The following is a 21,007-nucleotide window of genomic DNA, read 5'->3' on the forward strand; positions in this document are numbered from 1 at the left end:
TTGACAGTCTAGCACGTGAAAAGTGTTGACTATCCCATGCATCTAGCACGTGAAATGTTTATCCAGACAGTCTAGCACGTGAAAAGTGTTGGCTATCCCGCATGTGAAAAGTGCATGTGAAAAGTGTTGACTATCCCGCATGTGAAATGTTTGACAGTCTAGCATGTGAAAAGTGTTGGCTATCCCGCATGTGAAATGTTTGACAGTCTAGCATGTGAAAAGTGTTGGCTATCCCGCATGTGAAATGTTTGACAGTCTAGCATGTGAAAAGTGTTGGCTATCCCGCATGTGAAATGTTTGACAGTCTAGCACGTGAAAAGTGTTGGCTATCTAGCATGTGAAATGTTTGACAGTCTAGCACGTGAAAAGTGTTGGCTATCTAGCATGTGAAATGTTTGACAGTCTAGCACGTGAAAAGTGTTGGCTATCTAGCATGTGAAATGTTTGACAGTCTAGCACGTGAAAAGTGTTGGCTATCTAGCATGTGAAATGTTTGACAGTCTAGCACGTGAAAAGTGTTGGCTATCTAGCATGTGAAATGTTTGACAGTCTAGCACGTGAAAAGTGTTGGCTATCTAGCATGTGAAATGTTTGACAGTCTAGCACGTGAAAAGTGTTGGCTATCTAGCATGTGAAATGTTTGACAGTCTAGCAGTTGACTATCTAATGTGAAATGTTTGACAGTCTAGCAAAAGTGTTGGCTATCTAGCAAAATGTTTGTCTAGCTGAATGTGAAATGTTTGACAGTCTAGCACGTGAAAAGTGTTGACTATCTACAATGTGAAATGTTTGACAGTCTAGCACGTGAAAAGTCTAGCACGTGAAAAGTGGCCATCTAGCATGTGAAATGTTTGACAGTCTAGCACGTGAAAAGTGTTGAAATGTTTGACAGTCTAGCACGTATCTAGACTATGTGAAATGTTTGACAGTCTAGCCTGTGAAAAGTGTTGACTATCTACAATGTGAAATGTTTGACAGTCTAGCACGTGAAAAGTGTTGGCTATCTAGCATGTGAAATGTTTGACAGTCTAGCACGTGAAAAGTGTTGGCTATCTAGCATGTGAAATGTTTGACAGTCTAGCACGTGAAAAGTGTTGACTATCTACAATGTGAAATGTTTGACAGTCTAGCACGTGAAAAGTGTTGGCTATCTAGCATGTGAAATGTTTGACAGTCTAGCACGTGAAAAGTGTTGGCTATCTAGCATGTGAAATGTTTGACAGTCTAGCCTGTGAAAAGTGTTGACTATCCAGCATGGGAAATGTTTGACAGTCTAGCATGTGAAAGGAAAATAATGAACAGTGATAAACAATATTTTTAATTGGATATGTATTAGACAATGGATAAATAAGTGTAATTCTCTAAAATGATTATAGGGCGAGTACCTATTTACTTAAAAATAAATCTACCTTTTATTGGCGTTAACTTCTGAAGAGAAGTTTACGTTTTATTGGTGGAAGTGTTAGAATATATGGGGTTAACTTTAAATTCGTAGTTCAAGTTCAAGGGGGTAAATTAAGCCATATAAAATAGTTTCTACTTGGGAGGGGAGATACTGATCCGGCTGAGTGTAATTAAGAAACCTAAGTGTCTGTCTTACTGCTGAGATAAGAGAGTGTTTATGTTTAATTGTTGGCACCAGGGAGAAAGGGCTAATCTTGTCAGCACACATTGATTTGCATACTGTTTTTCTTTGCTTGTTTTATATATTGCTGTAGTTAGAAATAAAATCAGTTTTCACTTGGTCTCTTTGGTTGTCTGATGGTGTCTGATGGGTAGTGATCTTAGAACTTAACAAACAAAATCTGGAAATATTTATATTGGTGGTCAGGTATTGAGATTGACAGGCCTAGCTATTGGTGTACAAAATATTTCATAAAATTATCTGTTAAATTAAAAAACATTGCTGAAACCTACTGTATTTTAAAGAAATTATCAATCATTCAACAAAATAATTTGCAAAATTAAAATCATCAGTTGTGCTCATAATTCGCACATATGTTTTCAGTTGCAGTTGCAGTTGGCAAATATGGAAGTTGGCTGGTGGCAGAGGTAGCCCTGGACAGGCCGTAGGGTTAGGGCTGCACAATAGTCTAAACTTGTGGCCCTGATTCAGAATGTATACAAAAATTCAGCACAAACTATATCCTAAGTTTTGGATGAAGAACATGGAAATTATGAACAAACAGCTGAAAACCCAGAAGAATTTTCATCGCTTGATGTGGACGGATGCTCACAATATTTATTTCATGTCCTAGTTGATGTCGAAGGCTGCTCACATTTCATCTTATTCCTGTGATTCTCCAAGTCCGACTTAACCATCCCTGAATTTTCGTGATCTACGGACCACATGTTAGGAAGATAGCGCGGCTTCATCATGTCCACAAAGTGCTGTCGCCATCTTTTCTCCAAATATTCCAAGCCATGTTCACATTTATATTGATTTACAACCTTCTGTCCGTGAGATACATAGTCATCGTTAAAGATTCTGAAATTAACAAAATCAATTACACAGAGATACAACACAATCTGTTAAACAGAAATACAACACAATCAATTACACAGAAATACAACACAATCTGTTAAACAGAAATACAACACAATCAGTTAAACAAATCCAACACAAGATTACGACATTAAGACAATCCCGTACACATATTAACAGTGTTTCCCCTAGGTACTGTTCAAACTCTGCACCGACACCATGATTTATTTGCTGGGACTATAAAAATTATAACCATGAAAAAAAAAGAAGAGCAATTGACTTCTTTGATCAGTCCACTGATAGAATTTGTAAAAATGCAAAAGCTAGTTGTCATCAATATATCCACCAAATAACTACATTGTTCGAGCTTGATGGCCAGTGGGGGGGGGGGGGGGGGGGGGGGGGGGGAGGGGAGAGAAAAAAGGATCTACATGTCAATTCTTTCAATTTCCATTCACTTGTAACAGTTCACTATTTTGTCAATCCTCTGAACTAAAATCGTGGTGGAAACACTGTATTAAACATTAAATGTAATAAAGTACATGGACCACTGCTACCAAATACCAGCATGGTGTTGTTGTGTATGAACTCTGCCACTGAGAACAGCACGGACATGGGAAGACAAGGAGAGGAATGTTTGTTTTATGCCACCTCAGCACATTTTAAACTATGGCTAACATAGGGTTATTTCAACATTTGTTCCACAGAGTGACAGAGAGGAAGTCCACATAAGCTACTCTTGATGGTGAAGCAGAATGGGATCTTGTATATGTACTTTACTGTAGATAGGACAGTATATACTATGTCCTTTGATGTACCAGTCATAATAATTGGGATGGGAAAACATATATCAGAGAATGATCTACCAAGGGGGTTTGATGCCACAGGAAAACATATATCGGAGAATGATCTACCAAGGGGGTTCGATGCTACAGGAAAACATATATCGGAGAATGATCTACCAAGGGGGTTTGATGCCACAGGAAGACATATATCGGAGAATGATCTACCAAGGGGGTTCGATGCCACAGGAAAACATATATCAGAGAATGATCTACCAAGGGGGTTCGATGCCACAGGAAAACATATATCAGAGAATGATCTACCAAGGGGTTTCGATGCCACAGGAAGACATATATCGGAGAATGATCTACCAAGGGGGTTCGATGCCACAGGAAAACATATATCGGAGAATGATCTACCAAGGAGTTCGATGCCACAGGAAAACATATATCGGAGAATGATCTACCAAAGGGGTTCGATGCCACAGGAAAACTTATATCGGAGAATGATCTACCAAGGAATTCGATGCCACAGGAAAACATATATCGGAGAATGATCTACCAAGGAGTTCGATGCCACAGGAAAACATATATCGGAGAATGATCTACCAAGGAGTTCGATGCCATGACCCAAACACCTCAGGCAAGCTCTAATGAATGAGCTAGATCCTGTCCCACATTTGTTGAATAAGAATATTAGTTTTTAGTTACTACAATAAAACAAGATTTAAAACAATCTGTTCCCTATAGTTTTCTAACAAATAAATTAAATGTCACTACTAAATCCAATGTTCTCACATACCTGACATCTATACTGCATGCGGTTTCAAGAAGGTCGTCAGTAATGGAAGCTGCTCCAAAGTGATCCAGTATTATTTTTCTGAGCTCATCTTTTCTTTGTTCTGGAATCTTCTGATTGCTGAATTTCAGAGCTCTGAATAAAAATCAACTGCATTAAGCCAGACACATATCTCTGCGATTCTGTCAAACGATAAATGTTGTACAATGAAATTGGATTAAAACTGTGATATACATTGCAATTCAATTTTTGTTGATGTAGGGGCTAATGTAAAATGGAATTGACATCGAAAAAAAATGTCTGACAACTCCCACCTGTTGCGTGATAAAATCAATGTCATGGAATTGTTACCAGGAATGGCATTCGTCTGGTTGACTTTGCAGATGTATGGTGCTTATAGATAACGAAAATTAATTTAAAAAATAATAAGTGTTCTGAGAAAACCAAAATGTTAGCATCAGCAGGAAAAAATTGTTTTGTTTAATGATACCACTAGAGCACATTGATTTATTAATCATCGGCTAATGGATGTCAAACATGTGGTAATTTTGACACAGTCATAGAGAGGAAACCCGCTACATTTTTCCATTAGTAGCAAGGGATCTTTTATATGCACCATTCCACAGACAGGATAGCACATACCACAGCAGGAAAAGAAGTTTCCATGCAAATATCACAGAGATATGAGAACGTTTCGCTGAATGGAGAATTGTCTCCAAACAGCTTCTGATTTATTGGCACCAACACCCACCATTTATCAGAGCTATGTGCTTGGCTTTAGAGTTGGTTCAAGCATTAGTTGGTTCACATTCTCAACATTAAGTTGATTGGACATTTTAGGTGTTCATGTCTTACTAAACAGTCATAAACAAGAGAACCAGTTTATTGGAAGTGAGATCGGACAAAATACTAAATACTCATAAACAAGAGAACCAGTTTGTTGGAAGTGAGATCGGACAAAATACTAAATACTCATAAACAAGAGAACCAGTTTATTGGAAGTGAGATCGGACAAAATACTAAATACTCATAAACAAGAGAACCAGTTTATTGGAAGTGAGATGGGACAAAATACTAAATACTCATAAACAAGAGAACCAGTTTGTTGGAAGTGAGATTGGACAAAATACTAAATATAGCACAAAAAGAAAAAGAACATCAACTTATTTTTTTATAGACTTTTTTTTCTGTTTGCCTCTGAAATATTTTAAAAAGCAAAAATCTATTAATTAGTGGGGGGAAAAATCATGTCTGCTTTAACCAGAAATGACTCCACATGACAGCTACAGCATTACCCATCAAAGAACAAAATATTAAGTGTTTAATGTGTTAAACGGAGCAAGCCATTGTGAAGCACACCGACTTGATGACACATTTCTTTCTTATTCTTCTTTTTCTGCATTCAACCTTTTTTTTATGGCCGTCATATCAGTAAGCCTATATTCATAAATGTGTGTGAAGGAAGGAAATATTTTATTTAATGATGCTCTCAACACATTTTATTTACGGTTATATGGCATCAGACATATGGTTAACGACCACACATATATTGAGAGCGGAAACCCGCTGTTGCCATTTCATGGGCTACTCTTTCCGATTAGCAGCAAGGGATGTTTTATATGCACCATCCCAAAGACAGGATAGTACATATCACGGCCTTTGTTACACCAGTTGTGGAGCATTGGCTGGAACGAGAAATAGCCCAATGGCGCCACCGACGGGTATTGATCCTAAACCGACTGCGCATCGATCAAGCGCCTTACCACTGGGCTACGTCCCGCCCCAAATATGTGTGAAAACAGCTTGGGAACACATGGCGTAGTATGTACAACCAATATGCTGAGTACATACTTGGCAGATGATTTGACGATCTGTAACCCATGGTCCTGTCTGCTCTTACATCCAAGACCCGAGTCGAGTGGTGCGCTACATTCATCGGCCAGCTGCAGTCGAAGTACACTGTCATGCTGCGCACTCAGCTGGTGACACGGAGGACACAACAACAGGATGTCGTGTGACCGGTGGTCTTTCAGAGATGGAGGAAAATACCTGTTGGGGAAACCATAACATCAATTAAAAAGGGAATATTTGTTTAACAACACATCAGCACATTTAAAACTATAGTAGCATATATTTAAAAACAAGCCAGTAGGTGGAAGGACGGGTGGAGGTTTATATAGTAATTCACTTTTAAATTTGGGGTCTAGTGTATAATCTTCAAAATTGGGGGTGGGGGTGCAGTGTTTCCCCCAGGATCTGAGCCCCCAAAGGGTGCGAAAATGCTAGAGAAGTTTGGGGGCATGCTCCCCAGTAACGTTTTTCTAAATTTCCAGTTCTTTTTAGATGCATTATGGAATACATGAGGGTGCCCTGTACACTTATAGAAGGAAATATTTTAAGATAGATTTTAATAATAATGTTTATTATTATTAAATATTTGCAAAAGTATTAGACTAAGCACAAACAGATAATACATATTACTGAATTACTGATTGTAATATATATTATCTGTTATCTATCTATTTATCTAAAAGTAAAACCCAGGTCTTCTAAAAAAAATTTTAAATCCACTCACCATGGGATTGGTGATTTTAAAAATTAATTATCCATGATTAAATATTCATTAGCCCTACTTCTGCATGTATATCAGGCAGTATCCCATGATAAACTGGACCAGAAAATCTGTAGTCAAATTCAAATTTCTATTAGTTGTATAGCCATATTGACAGTAACAAAGAGTACACAATTTTCTAATTAACTTTATTGTAAATTAATAATGAAATATATTTGACAAATTCAACTTTAATTCACATTTGACAATGTTATGATTTGACAATGTTATGAACAACAGCGTAAATCCTATTTGGTGTCTCAGATACGGTTACTTCAACTTGGAAGTCTCGGTCTACAGATCTTCCCCTCCACCCACCAAAGAGAGAGAGAAAAAAAAGCCTTTTTAATTTAAAAGAAACCGTTCTGTCAAAGTGGAGAAGATCCTATGTTATAGTGCCCTAATTCTTTTTGTTCATTGTGCCCCAATTATTTTAGGCTAGATACAGCCAAGGTGACAGTCTGCCCCAAAGACAAGAATAAATGAAAAACAAAAGCAAAAACAAAATGTAGTGAACATATTGCTGTCTATTTCTAACTTACTTTCTATATTCTTGCGGCACGATAAACTTTCTGATGTAGCTGTCAGATGCCCCACAAACCACACACACATTCTGCTTGTCCTGTAGATAATAGTTTCTGTCCGACTCAGGCCTTCCCGATGGCTCAAACCTCAGCTTGACAACAATAGGGTCATCGCTCACTTTTTCTGAAAATAATTAGTTGTGGATTAGTCATTATTTTATTTACTGTGAGAAAAACAGAATGGAATGTTTTATGAATGTTTTCTGCGTCATTCAGTAGCACATGTCAAACATAGAAAAGAAAACAAAGTTTGTTTATTGAAATCTCTGTTTGGGTCTAAATTAATTATGATTATTGCAACAGTTGATCAGTAGAGAAATTCGGCTGCTACTCCTACTGATAATGGAACAAAGGATCTTTCATAAGCATTTTCTAGACAGGACAATACATACCACAATTTTCGATGTACCACTTGGAAGACATATTAGACAAATCTCTCAGAATTTAATAATAATAAACTCACCACAAAGTCCTTTCATAATATACCACTATGCTTTGCTGGCACTGCATGCATACAAGACAGCCTTATCACCAAATCCTAACACTATTGAACAAAACATCTCAGAATCTGATATTGATAAGCTCACTACCAAGTCCTTTCATAATATACCACAGGGCTTTGCTGGCATTGCATGCATACAAGACAGCCTTATCACCAAATCCTAACACCACTGAACAAAATCTCTATGAATCTGATATTGATAATCTTACCACCTAGTCCTTTCATAATATACCACTGTGCTTTGCTGGCATTGCATGTACACAGCATCTGACCATCTGGTGCCATGAGCTGACAGTTGTCATACAGAGGTCGTTGACGAATCGAGTATGCTCGTAACATATCCACTTTTTCGGGTCGCTTATCTGGGCTTTTTCTTGAATCCTAAAACATTATACAATTTTAATGAGCAAATGCCAAACACCACAAATCCAGCATTTTAAAATCAATTGAAAAATATTAGTAGAAGGTATTTTAACTATACTGTGTTTACAATATACACATGACTAATATGATAAATATGATAAATATTCTATATATTACAAGATTGAAATAGGCATGGTGTCCAGTAACCCGTGTATAGGTTACCACAAACAACAGTTCTGGTTACCCATAGGTTACAACATGCCTATCAAGTTTACAATTCCATTATGTTTTCTCTAAAATTCCATTACAGGTGCATAACACTTTGCAATTAAAAGTTTGTTTTGTTTAACGACACCACTAGAGCACATTGTTGAACATTTGTTAATTCTGAAATGTAGTTTTCAAAGGAAACCTACTATATTGTTCCATTAGCAGCAAGGGATCTTTTATATGCACTGTCCCACAGATAGGGCTGTATTTACCACATAGAGCTAGAAAAATTATCTATCAAACTTCAAAAACTGCAGAAACCTAGTTATTTTCTAAACAAAAGATCAATTATTGCTTGAAATTATTTTGCAAAATTAAAATAAAATTTGCCAATTCTTTTGAAATTTGCAATTAGCAAATTTGGCAAGTGCCAAAGCTAGCCTTGCCACGGCCTTTGATATAGGTCGTGGGGTACTGGTCGGGATGGGAAAAACCTTATCCTATAACCCAAGCACCTCAGCCGAGTGCTCTTCAGACTGAGCTGAATCTCACCCCCTTTGCTGTTACAGAGCTCTCAAGTTGGAACTTTCGCAATGCGCGAGATTTTGTCTGGTCGGAGTCCAACATCGTGAATCCGAACAAACTGGCGCGGGAAATAAGGCGCTGACAAATTGTCATGGTTCAGGATTCTGACCAATAAACAACGTGGACACCTATTATATGATTTTAATGCCTTATGATGCTTAACCGGGCCGGTTAAACTTTATAAAATCATACATACATATACACAATGTGGATAGGCCCCTCAATATCGGTTGCCGTAATGGTGCATATAAAATACCCCTTGCTACTAATGTAAAAATGTAGCGGGTTTCCTTTCTAAGATACATGTCAGAATTACAAAATGTTTGACATCCAATAGCCAATAATTAATAAATCAGTGTGCTCTAGTGGTGTCATTAAACAAAACAAAAACTTGTCGTCTTGTGTTAGTTTAAATGAAAATGTTTTTCATTAACAGCCAATTTTCATTTTCTACCAATTTTTACAAGCTAAATAAAAATTCCATGAAAATCCAGTACTGGAAAATAATATTTGCAAATTGCATGACCGTTTCATGACCCACATGAATGCTGGGTCAGCAGAGTACAGTTACTGTATTAAAAGAAACAAAAACCTACGCTGTAGTGATTCTTTGAAATCCGAACTGTACTGTCTACCAATCCTTGACATAACGAGGTTGCCGTCTGCCAAAACTGTGACTCGGACACCATGTCAGGATTTTCATGATATTCGTACTCGGAGAAACTGTCATCCGAGCTTTTATGCCATCCTGACAGTGGTTGATTGTTTCTTTGTGTTCTGCCCAACAGTTTACCAAGAACCAGTCTAACGAAGATGTCTACAGCAACCATGGCATCTGCTGCGGAATACTCCACCTACAACACATGGCTCATTAAAGAGGTAACATAACTATTTTAAAATTCAAACAATTATATTTCCATTGCTTTAAATACATGAGGAATAAAAACAATAATTAGGTGAACAATGTGATGATTTTTGGAAAAGTTATAGCGAAATCAAATTGACACAGATCGTATACTCACTATGGAAGTATTATGGCCACACAATTCTCACACCTAACTATGAAACCTCTGTCCCAATTTACACCCTGAACAGAGAAACTATTCCGTGTGCCCTAATTTACACCCTGCATTAACAAACTATTACCTGTGTCCTAATTTACACCCTGGATTAACAAACTATTACCTGTGTCCTAATTTACACCCTGGATTAACAAACTATTACCCGTGTCCTAAATTACACCCTGGATTAACAAACTATTACCTGTGTCCTAATTTACACCCTGTATTAACAAACTATTACCTGTGTCCTAATTTACACCCTGTATTAACAAACTATTACCTGTGTCCTAATTTACACCCTGGATTAACAAAATATTACCTGTGTTCTAATTTACACCCTGGACAGAGAAAATATTACCTGTGTTCTAATTTACACCCTGGATTAACAAACTATTACCTGTGTCCTAATTTACACCCTGAATTAACAAACTATTATCTGTGTCCTAATTTACACACCGGATTAACAAAATATTACCTGTGTCCTAATTTACACCCTCGTAACAAATTATTCCCTGTGTCCTAATTTACACCCTGGACACAGAAAATATTACATGTATCCTAATTCACACCCTGAATTAACAAACCATTACCTGTGTAGTAATTTATACCCTGGATTAACAAACTATTACCTGTGTCCTAATTTACACCCTGGATTAACAAACTATTACCTGCTCTGTACTGAGTGTGTGAGCCTCCCAGTTGCCACATCTAACAGCATGCTGTTTGTCCAGACTCTGGCCGAGTACTCCGTCACACAAACCCTGTAGGCTTTGGTTTGGGCTGAAACATAACAAATCAGATTCATTCTAATGCTAGTCGAGTATTTAACTTAGTATGTATTCAGTTTTGCAGTAGTATCATGGATTTTGAGTATTTAAGTTAGTATGTATTAAGTTTTGCAGTAATATCATGGGTTTTGAGTATTTAAGTTAGTATGTATTATGTTTTGCAGTAATATCATGGGTTTTGAGTATTTAAGTTAGTATGTATTACATTTTGCAGTAATATCATGGTTTTTGAGTATTTAAGTTAGTATGTAATAAGTTTTGCAGTAATATCATGGGTTTTGTGTATTTAAGTTAGTATGTATTAAGTTTTGCAGTAATATCATGGGTTTTGAGTATTTAAGTTAGTATGTATTAAGTTTTGCAGTAATATCATGGCTTTGAGTATTTAAGTTAGTATGTATTAAGTTTTGCAGTAATATCATGGGTTTTGAGTATTTAAGTTAGTATGTATTCAGTTCTGCAGTAATATCATGGGTTTTGAGTATTTAAGTTAGTATGTATTACGTTTTGCAGTAATATCATGGGTTTTGAGTATTTAAGTTAGTATGTATTAAGTTTTGCAGTAATATCATGGCTTTGAGTATTTAAGTTAGTATGTATTAAGTTTTGCAGTAATATCATGGGTTTTGAGTATTTAAGTTAGTATGTATTCAGTTCTGCAGTAATATCATGGGTTTTGAGTATTTAAGTTAGTATGTATTACGTTTTGCAGTAATATCATGGCCTTTGAGTATTTAAGTTAGTATGTATTACATTTTGCAGTAATATCATGGGTTTTGTGTATTTAAGTTAATATGTATTCAGTTCTGCAGTAATATTATGGGTATCTACTTACATAATCATATATATGTAACATGTATATTATACTATATGGGTGGGTGGCTTAGATGTATATTATACTAATGGATGGTTGGATGGATGGATGGATGGATGGATGGATGGATGGATGGATGGATGGATGGATGGATAAGTGGATGGATGGATGTTTGGATGGTTGGGTGGATGGATGATGGATGGATGGATGGGTGGATGGATAATGGATGGATGAATGGATGGAATGATCAGTGGATGAGTGGATGGATAAATGGATGAATGGGTGGGTGAATGGTTGGGTGGATGGATGGATGGATAAGTAGATTTTGGATGGCTGGATGGATGGATGGGTGGGTGGGTGGGTGGATGAGAGGATGGTTGGGTGGGTTGATGGATAAGTGGATGGATGCTTGGATGCTTGGGTGGATAGATGGTTGGGTGGATGGCTGGCTAGCTGGATAGACAGATGATTGGTGGGTGGATGGATAAGTGGATGGATAAGTGGATGAATGAATGGGTGGGTGGGTATGGGATGGATGGATGGATGGATGGATAAATGGATGATTGGATGGGTGGGTGGATATTGGATGGATGGATGGATGGATAAGTGGATGGGTCGATGAATGGATGGATATGTGGATGAATGGTTAATTAAGTAGATGGATGAGTAGGTGGTTGGATGGATAGATGGATGGATGGATGGAAGAATGATTGTGTGGATGGATGGCTGGTTGGATGGATAGATGGATAGGTGGGTGGATGGGTGGATGGATGGACGGATGGATAGTGGATGAATGGATGGGTGGGTGGTTATTAGATTAATGAATGTATGGATATGGGTGGGTGGATGGATGGATGGATAAGTGAATTTTGAATGGATGGATGGGTTGGTGGACGGACGAATGGGTGGTTGGTTAGATCAGTGGGTGGTTGGATGGATGGGTAAGTGGATGGATTGATGGATGGATGGATGGAAGAAAGTTTAAACTGAGGAATGGATTGGATGGATGGATGGATGGATGGATGGATGGATGCATGAACAGATATGCATATATACAAACAAACACACAAACAGATACACACACATACATAAAGAGATAGACGGACAGAATATACACATACCAGTGAAAGACATCTCGAACTCGGACCAGTAGATTTCGTAAGTCAACACCACCGCGAACAGGGAGTTGATAATCTTTGAGCAGCTTCTGACCATCTTCTGAAACACCAACTCCGACTTTCAAAATACTGGAAAATAATCAAACGAAGTGAGAAAATTCAGTATCATAAGCACAAAACATGTAATTTGTTTAAAGCACTAACATATAATAAAGTATTTTAATTTTTAACTTTATTTCTTTACTTATATGTTGTGTGGAGGGAGTTAGCTCACTGGTAGAGTACGAGACTCGTTTCAGGTGGTACAGCCTGTACATTCAACCTTCTGCAGAAGACACACTGATCGCACTGTGCCCACTATGACTGGTACAGGAATATCAAAGGCTGCGGTATGTGTTGTCCTGTCTGCAGGAAAGTTCATTTAGGAGAATCGTGACATTTTTAAATTGTTATACATTTTACTTTTCATTTGGAGGAAAGAATAAGATTACTTGTCAGCATATTTCTAAAGTGTGGTTATTTCATTTTCCAGATGATGTGTGAAAGGTGTGTTTAATTTGTCTGCATTATTTATAAAATAAATATCAAGGAAAATTCAAAACACCAAGACAGAAAAGGAGAGGCAACCAGCTGTCAGCACAAGCCTACTCCTAAATATAAAGCAGTAGGATATCTTTTATATACACTTTCCTACATACAGAACAGGCATTTGATGTATCAGTTGTAGTGGACTGGTTTGAATGGGAACAATCCATAGAGGGAGATTCAGTGTTGTTGCTGGGTGAAATTAAAGAGGGGTCATGACCCCAGCCGTGCCCAAATGAACCACCAATCCCCCCCCAAAATGTTTTTAACAAATTTCAAAGCTTTGTTACCATATACACTGGCGAACTCTTTACCACTGAGCTGCTGCATCCTGCTATCTGACGGTTTGAAATGCTCTCAAATACCTCCTATCTGACTGAGTAAAATGCTCTCAAATACTTCCTATCTGACTGAGTAAAATGCTCTCAAATACCTCCTATCTGACTGTGTGAAATGCTCTCAAATACCTATCTGACTGTGTGAAATGCTCTCAAATACCTCCTATCTGACGGTTTGAAATGCTCTCAAATACCTCCTATCTGACTGAGTAAAATGCTCTCAAATACTTCCTATCTGACTGTGTGAAATGCTCTCAAATACCTCCTATCTGATAGAGTGAAATGCTCTCAAATACCTCCTATCTGACTGTGTGAAATGCTCTCAAATACCTATCTGACTGTGTGAAATGCTCTCAAATAACTCCTATTTGACTGTGTGAAATGCTCTCAAATACCTCCTATCTGATAGAGTGAAATGCTCTCAAATACCTATCTGACTGTGTGAAATGCTCTCAAATAACTCCTATTTGACTGTGTGAAATGCTCTCAAATACCTCCTATCTGACTGAGTAAAATGCTCTCAAATACTTCCTATCTGACTGAGTAAAATGCTCTCAAATACCTCCTATCTGACTGAGTAAAATGCTCTCAAATACCTCCTATCTGATAGAGTGAAATGCTCTCAAATACCTCCTATCTGATAGTGTGAAATGCTCTCAAATACCTCCTATCTGACTGTGTGAAATGCTCTCAAATACCTCCTATCTGATAGTGTGAAATGCTCTCAAATACCTCCTATCTGACTGTGTGAAATGCTCTCAAATACCTCCTATCTGACTGTGTGAAATGCTCTCAAATACCTCCTATCTGACTGTGTGAAATGCTCTCAAATACCTCCTATCTGACTGAGTAAAATGCTCTCAAATACTTCCTATCTGACTGAGTAAAATGCTCTCAAATACCTCCTATCTGACTGTGTGAAATGCTCTCAAATACCTCCTATCTGATAGAGTGAAATGCTCTCAAATACCTCCTATCTGACTGTGTGAAATGCTCTCAAATACCTATCTGACTGTGTGAAATGCTCTCAAATAACTCCTATTTGACTGTGTGAAATGCTCTCAAATACCTCCTATCTGATAGAGTGAAATGCTCTCAAATACCTATCTGACTGTGTGAAATGCTCTCAAATAACTCCTATTTGACTGTGTGAAATGCTCTCAAATACCTCCTATCTGACTGAGTAAAATGCTCTCAAATACTTCCTATCTGACTGAGTAAAATGCTCTCAAATACCTCCTATCTGACTGAGTAAAATGCTCTCAAATACCTCCTATCTGATAGAGTGAAATGCTCTCAAATACCTCCTATCTGATAGTGTGAAATGCTCTCAAATACCTCCTATCTGACTGTGTGAAATGCTCTCAAATACCTCCTATCTGATAGAGTGAAATGCTCTCAAATACCTATCTGACTGTGTGAAATGCTCTCAAATAACTCCTATTTGACTGTGTGAAATGCTCTCAAATACCTCCTATCTGACTGAGTAAAATGCTCTCAAATACTTCCTATCTGACTGAGTAAAATGCTCTCAAATACCTCCTATCTGACTGAGTAAAATGCTCTCAAATACCTCCTATCTGATAGAGTGAAATGCTCTCAAATACCTCCTATCTGATAGTGTGAAATGCTCTCAAATACCTCCTATCTAACTGTGTGAAATGCTCTCAAATACCTATCTGACTGTGTGAAATGCTCTCAAATAACTCCTATTTGACTGTGTGAAATGCTCTCAAATACCTCCTATCTGATAGAGTGAAATGCTCTCAAATACCTATCTGACTGTGTGAAATGCTCTCAAATAACTCCTATTTGACTGTGTGAAATGCTCTCAAATACCTCCTATCTGAGTAAAGTGTTCTCAAATACCTCCTATCTGACAGAAATGCAGCCAGACTGCTGGGAATGTCATTCTGCATATAACAAAGTCGAACCAGTGCACACAGGCCGCGGTAAGACGCAATTTGCAGTAGAGCGACCGGATGTCGGTGACCGCCAGAATGCACCCACTCCGTGTCAAAACCAACAACCTGAAATATACACGTGTACATTAAGTAGGCCACGAACGAGCTAGCATCAAAGTATTTGTAAATCAAGAATGGTCATTCATGTTACCAGGTTACCATGTCAACAAAGTTAAAAACAGTAATTGTGCATACAATGAAGTACATGATCTGTATGGTAAAATGAAACTGGGGCAAGTTGACCAACAGATGGTGGACGAACTTGGCTATACAGTTTGGGACAACTTGACCAACAGAAGGGCTAAATTGCTGACCAACAAAAGGGCAGAGCAAGCTATACGCACTTTACCAACAGAAGGAGTGTGTTAAAACTACATGTTTGAGGTGAGCAGACTTGTCAAAAGAAGGGGTGTGTTGGAAATACACAGTATGGGTGAGTTAGCAATACACAGTATGGGCAGGGCTTCTAGATTATGGTAGCCTCACTCCCATGGCTAGTGATATTCAATGTTGGGCTAGTAAATAACTACTATTGCCATGCCCAATAGTGAAAAGTTGTTAAATGCAGCATTTAAATCTATTTGGTAAATAGGAATATCCTGCCCCAACCCCAACCCACCAATCTCTGTTTTTAATCTCTATCTCCTTCTTTAGGTACCCGGTAACATATCCAATTATTACTATTAGTAAAATTGTATTAAGTAAAGTAGGGCTAGTGAATTTTTAATCGTGGCTAGTAAATTTTTTAAATCACTGATCCCATGGCTAGTGCATTTTGTAAAAATTCTACAAGTCCTGGTATGGGTAAGTTGGCAATACAGGTACACAGTATTGGGCGAGTTATTAATACACAGTATGGGTGAGTTGGCAATACAGGTACACAGTATGTGCACAGTTGGCAATACACAGTATGTGCACAGTTGGCAATACAGGTACACAGTATGTGCACAGTTGGCAATACAGGTACACAGTATGTGCACAGTTGGCAATACACAGTATGTGCACAGTTGGCAATACAGGTACACAGTATGTGCACAGTTGGCAATACAGGTACACAGTATGTGCACAGTTGGCAATACACAGTATGTGCACAGTTGGCAATACAGGTACACAGTATGTGCACAGTTGGCAATACAGGTACACAGTATGTGCACAGTTGGCAATACACAGTATGTGCACAGTTGGCAATACAGGTACACAGTATGTGCACAGTTGGCAATACAGGTACACAGTATGTGCACAGTTGGCAATACAGGTACACAGTATGTGCACAGTTGGCAATACACAGTATGTGCACAGTTGGCAATACAGGTACACAGTATGTGCACAGTTGGCAATACAGGTACACAGTATGTGCACAGTTGGCAATACACAGTATGTGCACAGTTGGCAATACAGGTACACAGTATGTGCACAGTTGGCAATACACAGTATGTGCACAGTTGGCAATACAGGTACACAGTATGTGCACAGTTGGCAATACAGGTACACAGTATGTGCACAGTTGGCAATACACAGTATGTGCACAGTTGGCAATACAGGTACACAGTATGTGCACAGTTGGCAATACAGGTACACAGTATGTGCACAGTTGGCAATACACAGTATGTGCACAGTTGGCAATACACAGTACACAGTATGTGCACAGTTGGCAATACAGGTACACAGTATGTGCACAGTTGGCAATACACAGTATGTGCACAGTTGGCAATACAGTACACAGTATGTGCACAGTTGGCAATACAGGTACACAGTATGTGCACACAGTATGTGCACAGTTGGCAATACACACAGTATGTGCACAGTTGGCAATACAGGTACACAGTATGTGCACAGTTGGCAAGTACAATACAGTATGTGCACAGTTGGCAATACAGGTACACAGTATGTGCACAGTTGGCAATACAGGTACACAGTATGTGCACAGTTGGCAATACACAGTATGTGCACAGTTGGCAATACAGGTACACAGTATGTGCACAGTTGGCAATACAGGTACACAGTATGTGCACAGTTGGCAATACAGGTACACAGTATGTGCACAGTTGGCAATACAGGTACACAGTATGTGCACAGTTGGCAATACAGGTACACAGTATGTGCACAGTTGGCAATACAGGTACACAGTATGTGCACAGTTGGCAATACAGGTACACAGTATGTGCACAGTTGGCAATACACAGTATGTGCACAGTTGGCAATACACAGTATGAGTAAGTTGGCAATACACAGTATGTGCACAGTTGGCAATACAGGTACACAGTTGGCAATGTGTATGTGCACAGTTGGCAATACAGGTATGTGCACAGTTGGCAATACAGTGCACAGTATGTGCACAGTTGGCACACAGTATGTGCACAGTTGGCAATACAGGTACAGTATGTGCACACAGTATGTGCACAGTTGGCAATACAGTTGGCAATACAGGTACACAGTATGTGCACAGTTGGCAATACAGGTACACAGTATGTGCACAGTTGGCAATACACAATACACACAGTATGTGCACAGTTGGCAATACACAGTATGTGCACAGTTGGCAATACAGGTACACAGTATGTGCACAGTTGGCAATACACAGTATGTGCACAGTTGGCAATACACAGTATGTGCACAGTTGGCAATACAGGTACACAGTATGTGCACAGTTGGCAATACACAGTATGAGTATGTGTTGGCAGTTGGCAATACACAGTATGTGCACAGTTGGCAATACAGGTACAATACAGTATGTGCACAGTTGGCAATACAGGTACACAGTATGTGCACAGTTGGCAATACACAGTATGTGCACAGTTGGCAATACAGGTACACAGTATGTGCACAGTTGGCAATACAGGTACACAGTATGTGCACAGTTGGCAATACACAGTATGTGCACAGTTGGCAATACACAGTATGTGCACAGTTGGCAATACACAGTATGAGTAAGTTGGCAATACACAGTATGTGCACAGTTGGCAATACAGGTACACAGTATGTGCACAGTTGGCAATACAGGTACACAGTATGTGCACAGTTGGCAATACAGGTACACAGTATGTGCACAGTTGGCAATACACAGTATGTGCACAGTTGGCAATACAGGTACACAGTATGTGCACAGTTGGCAATACAGGTACACAGTATGTGCACAGTTGGCAATACAGGTACACAGTATGTGCACAGTTGGCAATACACAGTATGTGCACAGTTGGCAATACAGGTACACAGTATGTGCACAGTTGGCAATACAGGTACACAGTATGTGCACAGTTGGCAATACAGGTACACAGTATGTGCACAGTTGGCAATACACAGTATGTGCACAGTTGGCAATACAGGTACACAGTATGTGCACAGTTGGCAATACAGGTACACAGTATGTGCACAGTTGGCAATACACAGTATGTGCACAGTTGGCAATACAGGTACACAGTATGTGCACAGTTGGCAATACACAGTATGGGTAAGTTGGCAATACACAGTATGTGCACAGTTGGCAATACAGGTACACAGTATGTGCACAGTTGGCAATACAGGTACACAGTATATGCACAGTTGGCAATACACAGTATGGGTAAGTTGGCAATACACAGTATGGGTGAGTTGGCAATACACATTATGGGTGAGTTGGCAATACACAGTATGGGTAAGTTGGCAATACACAATATGGGTGAGCTGACAATACAGGTACATAGTATGGGCAGTTGGCAATACACAGTATGGGTAAATTGGCAATACACAGTATGGGTCAGTTGGCAATACACAGTAAGTTGGCAATACACAGTATGGGTAAATTGGCAATACAGGTACACAGAATGGTTCCAATTTATTTTTAGGGCTAACTGATCTTTTTCCAGATAAATAATAATAATATACATGTACGTGTATATAGGCCTACAGAACTTTGTACCTTCATGTTTTGAATGTCTGACATGAGTTGAGGATAAAATATTTCCCATTCTTCTGATGATGTGACCAGATGTATCGATCCATCTGTTCTTCTAAATTTTAGCTTCTTTTTACTGAAGAAAAAACGTCTGGCAAGATGCCACACCAGTACTCCTAAAAAGAAAGTTAAAATGTTTTATTATTATTATCATAATTTAGAAAACCTCAAGACTGAAAAGGCCCACCTACATCAATTTTGAGCCTGCCTATAGCACTTTTAAAAATAGGTTTGAGGATGATTTTTTTGTTTCAGGCCCAAATTAACGTAAAAGAAATAACAGACAATCTTTATAATTAAATTTAAAACATACTTACTAATCATAACGCTAAAATTCATATTTCATTTTGAATTATTCTTGTGTTCTAAAAGAATAACTGAAACAAAAAAAACACAAATATAACTGAAACAAAAAAACTACAAATATAAAGTGACTTCATCAGAAGCAACATTCCCTGAAAATTGTATTTTTATGTTCATCAAGATATGAACAAACTCACATTTCTATGGCTGGATCAATGATATGATGTTGTATTATAATCAATGAACAAAAATTTAATAATACAATGACCGAAAGGTTACTTTGCTGTAAGTAAACATATTTCAAATGTACAAATGGCTAATAATGTACTGCAGGTGTATACATTTTATGGTCGTTGAGTAACTTTACCGACGGCAGTAATTTTTATACAGTGGCACAAAAGTGCTGTCAGTGATGCTCCCAACCTATGGCAATTTACGTCTCAATGACAGCAACTGCTGTCGGTGCCATCGTGAAGTTTGAGTCCTTCATTGGTTCTCACTGCTCCATTCAATCGGGACTTTTTGGGCCAGGAACGTTTTTTTCTCTTCCTATGGCACTCACCAGGGTTGAAAAAAAAAACATGATTCCAGACCGACAGCACATCAGGCAAACACTTTACCACTAATCTACATCTCTCCCTGAACTGGTGTGAATGGGCTAGAATTTAAAAGCGGCACTGATGCCAACTGAAATTGCTGCAGTATGAATTTCCGTAAATCTGGGGTTTTACTGATGGCAACTTTTCGCTACTGGTAAAAAAAGTAAAAAAAAGTTGAATGCATTACATGATTACTTGTGGTTTTTCATTTTGTTTATTTACTGCATTTGTTATCGATTTAAAATTTCTGTAGGCAGGCTTACATTTTGTGGTAGGTGATAAATTTGTAAATAAGCACGTATTGCTTATATGTATTGAAAACGTAAGCTATTTTAGTGTACAGTACCAAACTTCACGTTTTGAATTAGTGCTCCAAACCGTTACAAGGAAATTAAAATTATGGCCAGAATAAAAACACAGAATTCTAAACCACATACAGATCATGAATTTTCACATAAATTACCTCCAAGTAACATTATAGGCGCAACAACAGCTATTCGTTTTGTGGTTTTATTCATTTTGTTTGTTTATAAATAACACGATCCTGTTAAAAAATACTAGCAAACGTGCTCAGTGGGCGCAGAC

At 38.3% G+C, this 21,007-nt stretch overlaps 1 protein-coding gene across 1 annotated transcript; it reads right to left on the reverse strand.

The window, feature by feature from the left end:
• Positions 1-1,309: 1,309 nt before the first annotated feature.
• Positions 1,310-21,005, reverse strand: LOC121384250 (exonuclease 3'-5' domain-containing protein 2-like). The gene is made up of 11 exons (XM_041514539.1): positions 20,886-21,005; positions 19,485-19,636; positions 15,495-15,655; positions 12,706-12,831; positions 10,651-10,762; positions 9,518-9,775; positions 7,973-8,144; positions 7,220-7,385; positions 5,918-6,115; positions 4,070-4,201; positions 1,310-2,488 (listed from the first exon to the last, which is right to left on the reverse strand). The coding sequence occupies exons 1-11, from the start codon at positions 20,938-20,940 to the stop codon at positions 2,248-2,250; spliced, it is 1,773 nt and encodes a 590-aa protein (XP_041370473.1). The 5' UTR covers positions 20,941-21,005; the 3' UTR covers positions 1,310-2,247.
• Between the last annotated feature and the right edge of the window lie 2 nt (positions 21,006-21,007).

The sequence above is a fragment of the Gigantopelta aegis genome, chromosome 10, assembly GCF_016097555.1.
Source record: "Gigantopelta aegis isolate Gae_Host chromosome 10, Gae_host_genome, whole genome shotgun sequence".
Taxonomy (NCBI): domain Eukaryota; kingdom Metazoa; phylum Mollusca; class Gastropoda; order Neomphalida; family Peltospiridae; genus Gigantopelta; species Gigantopelta aegis.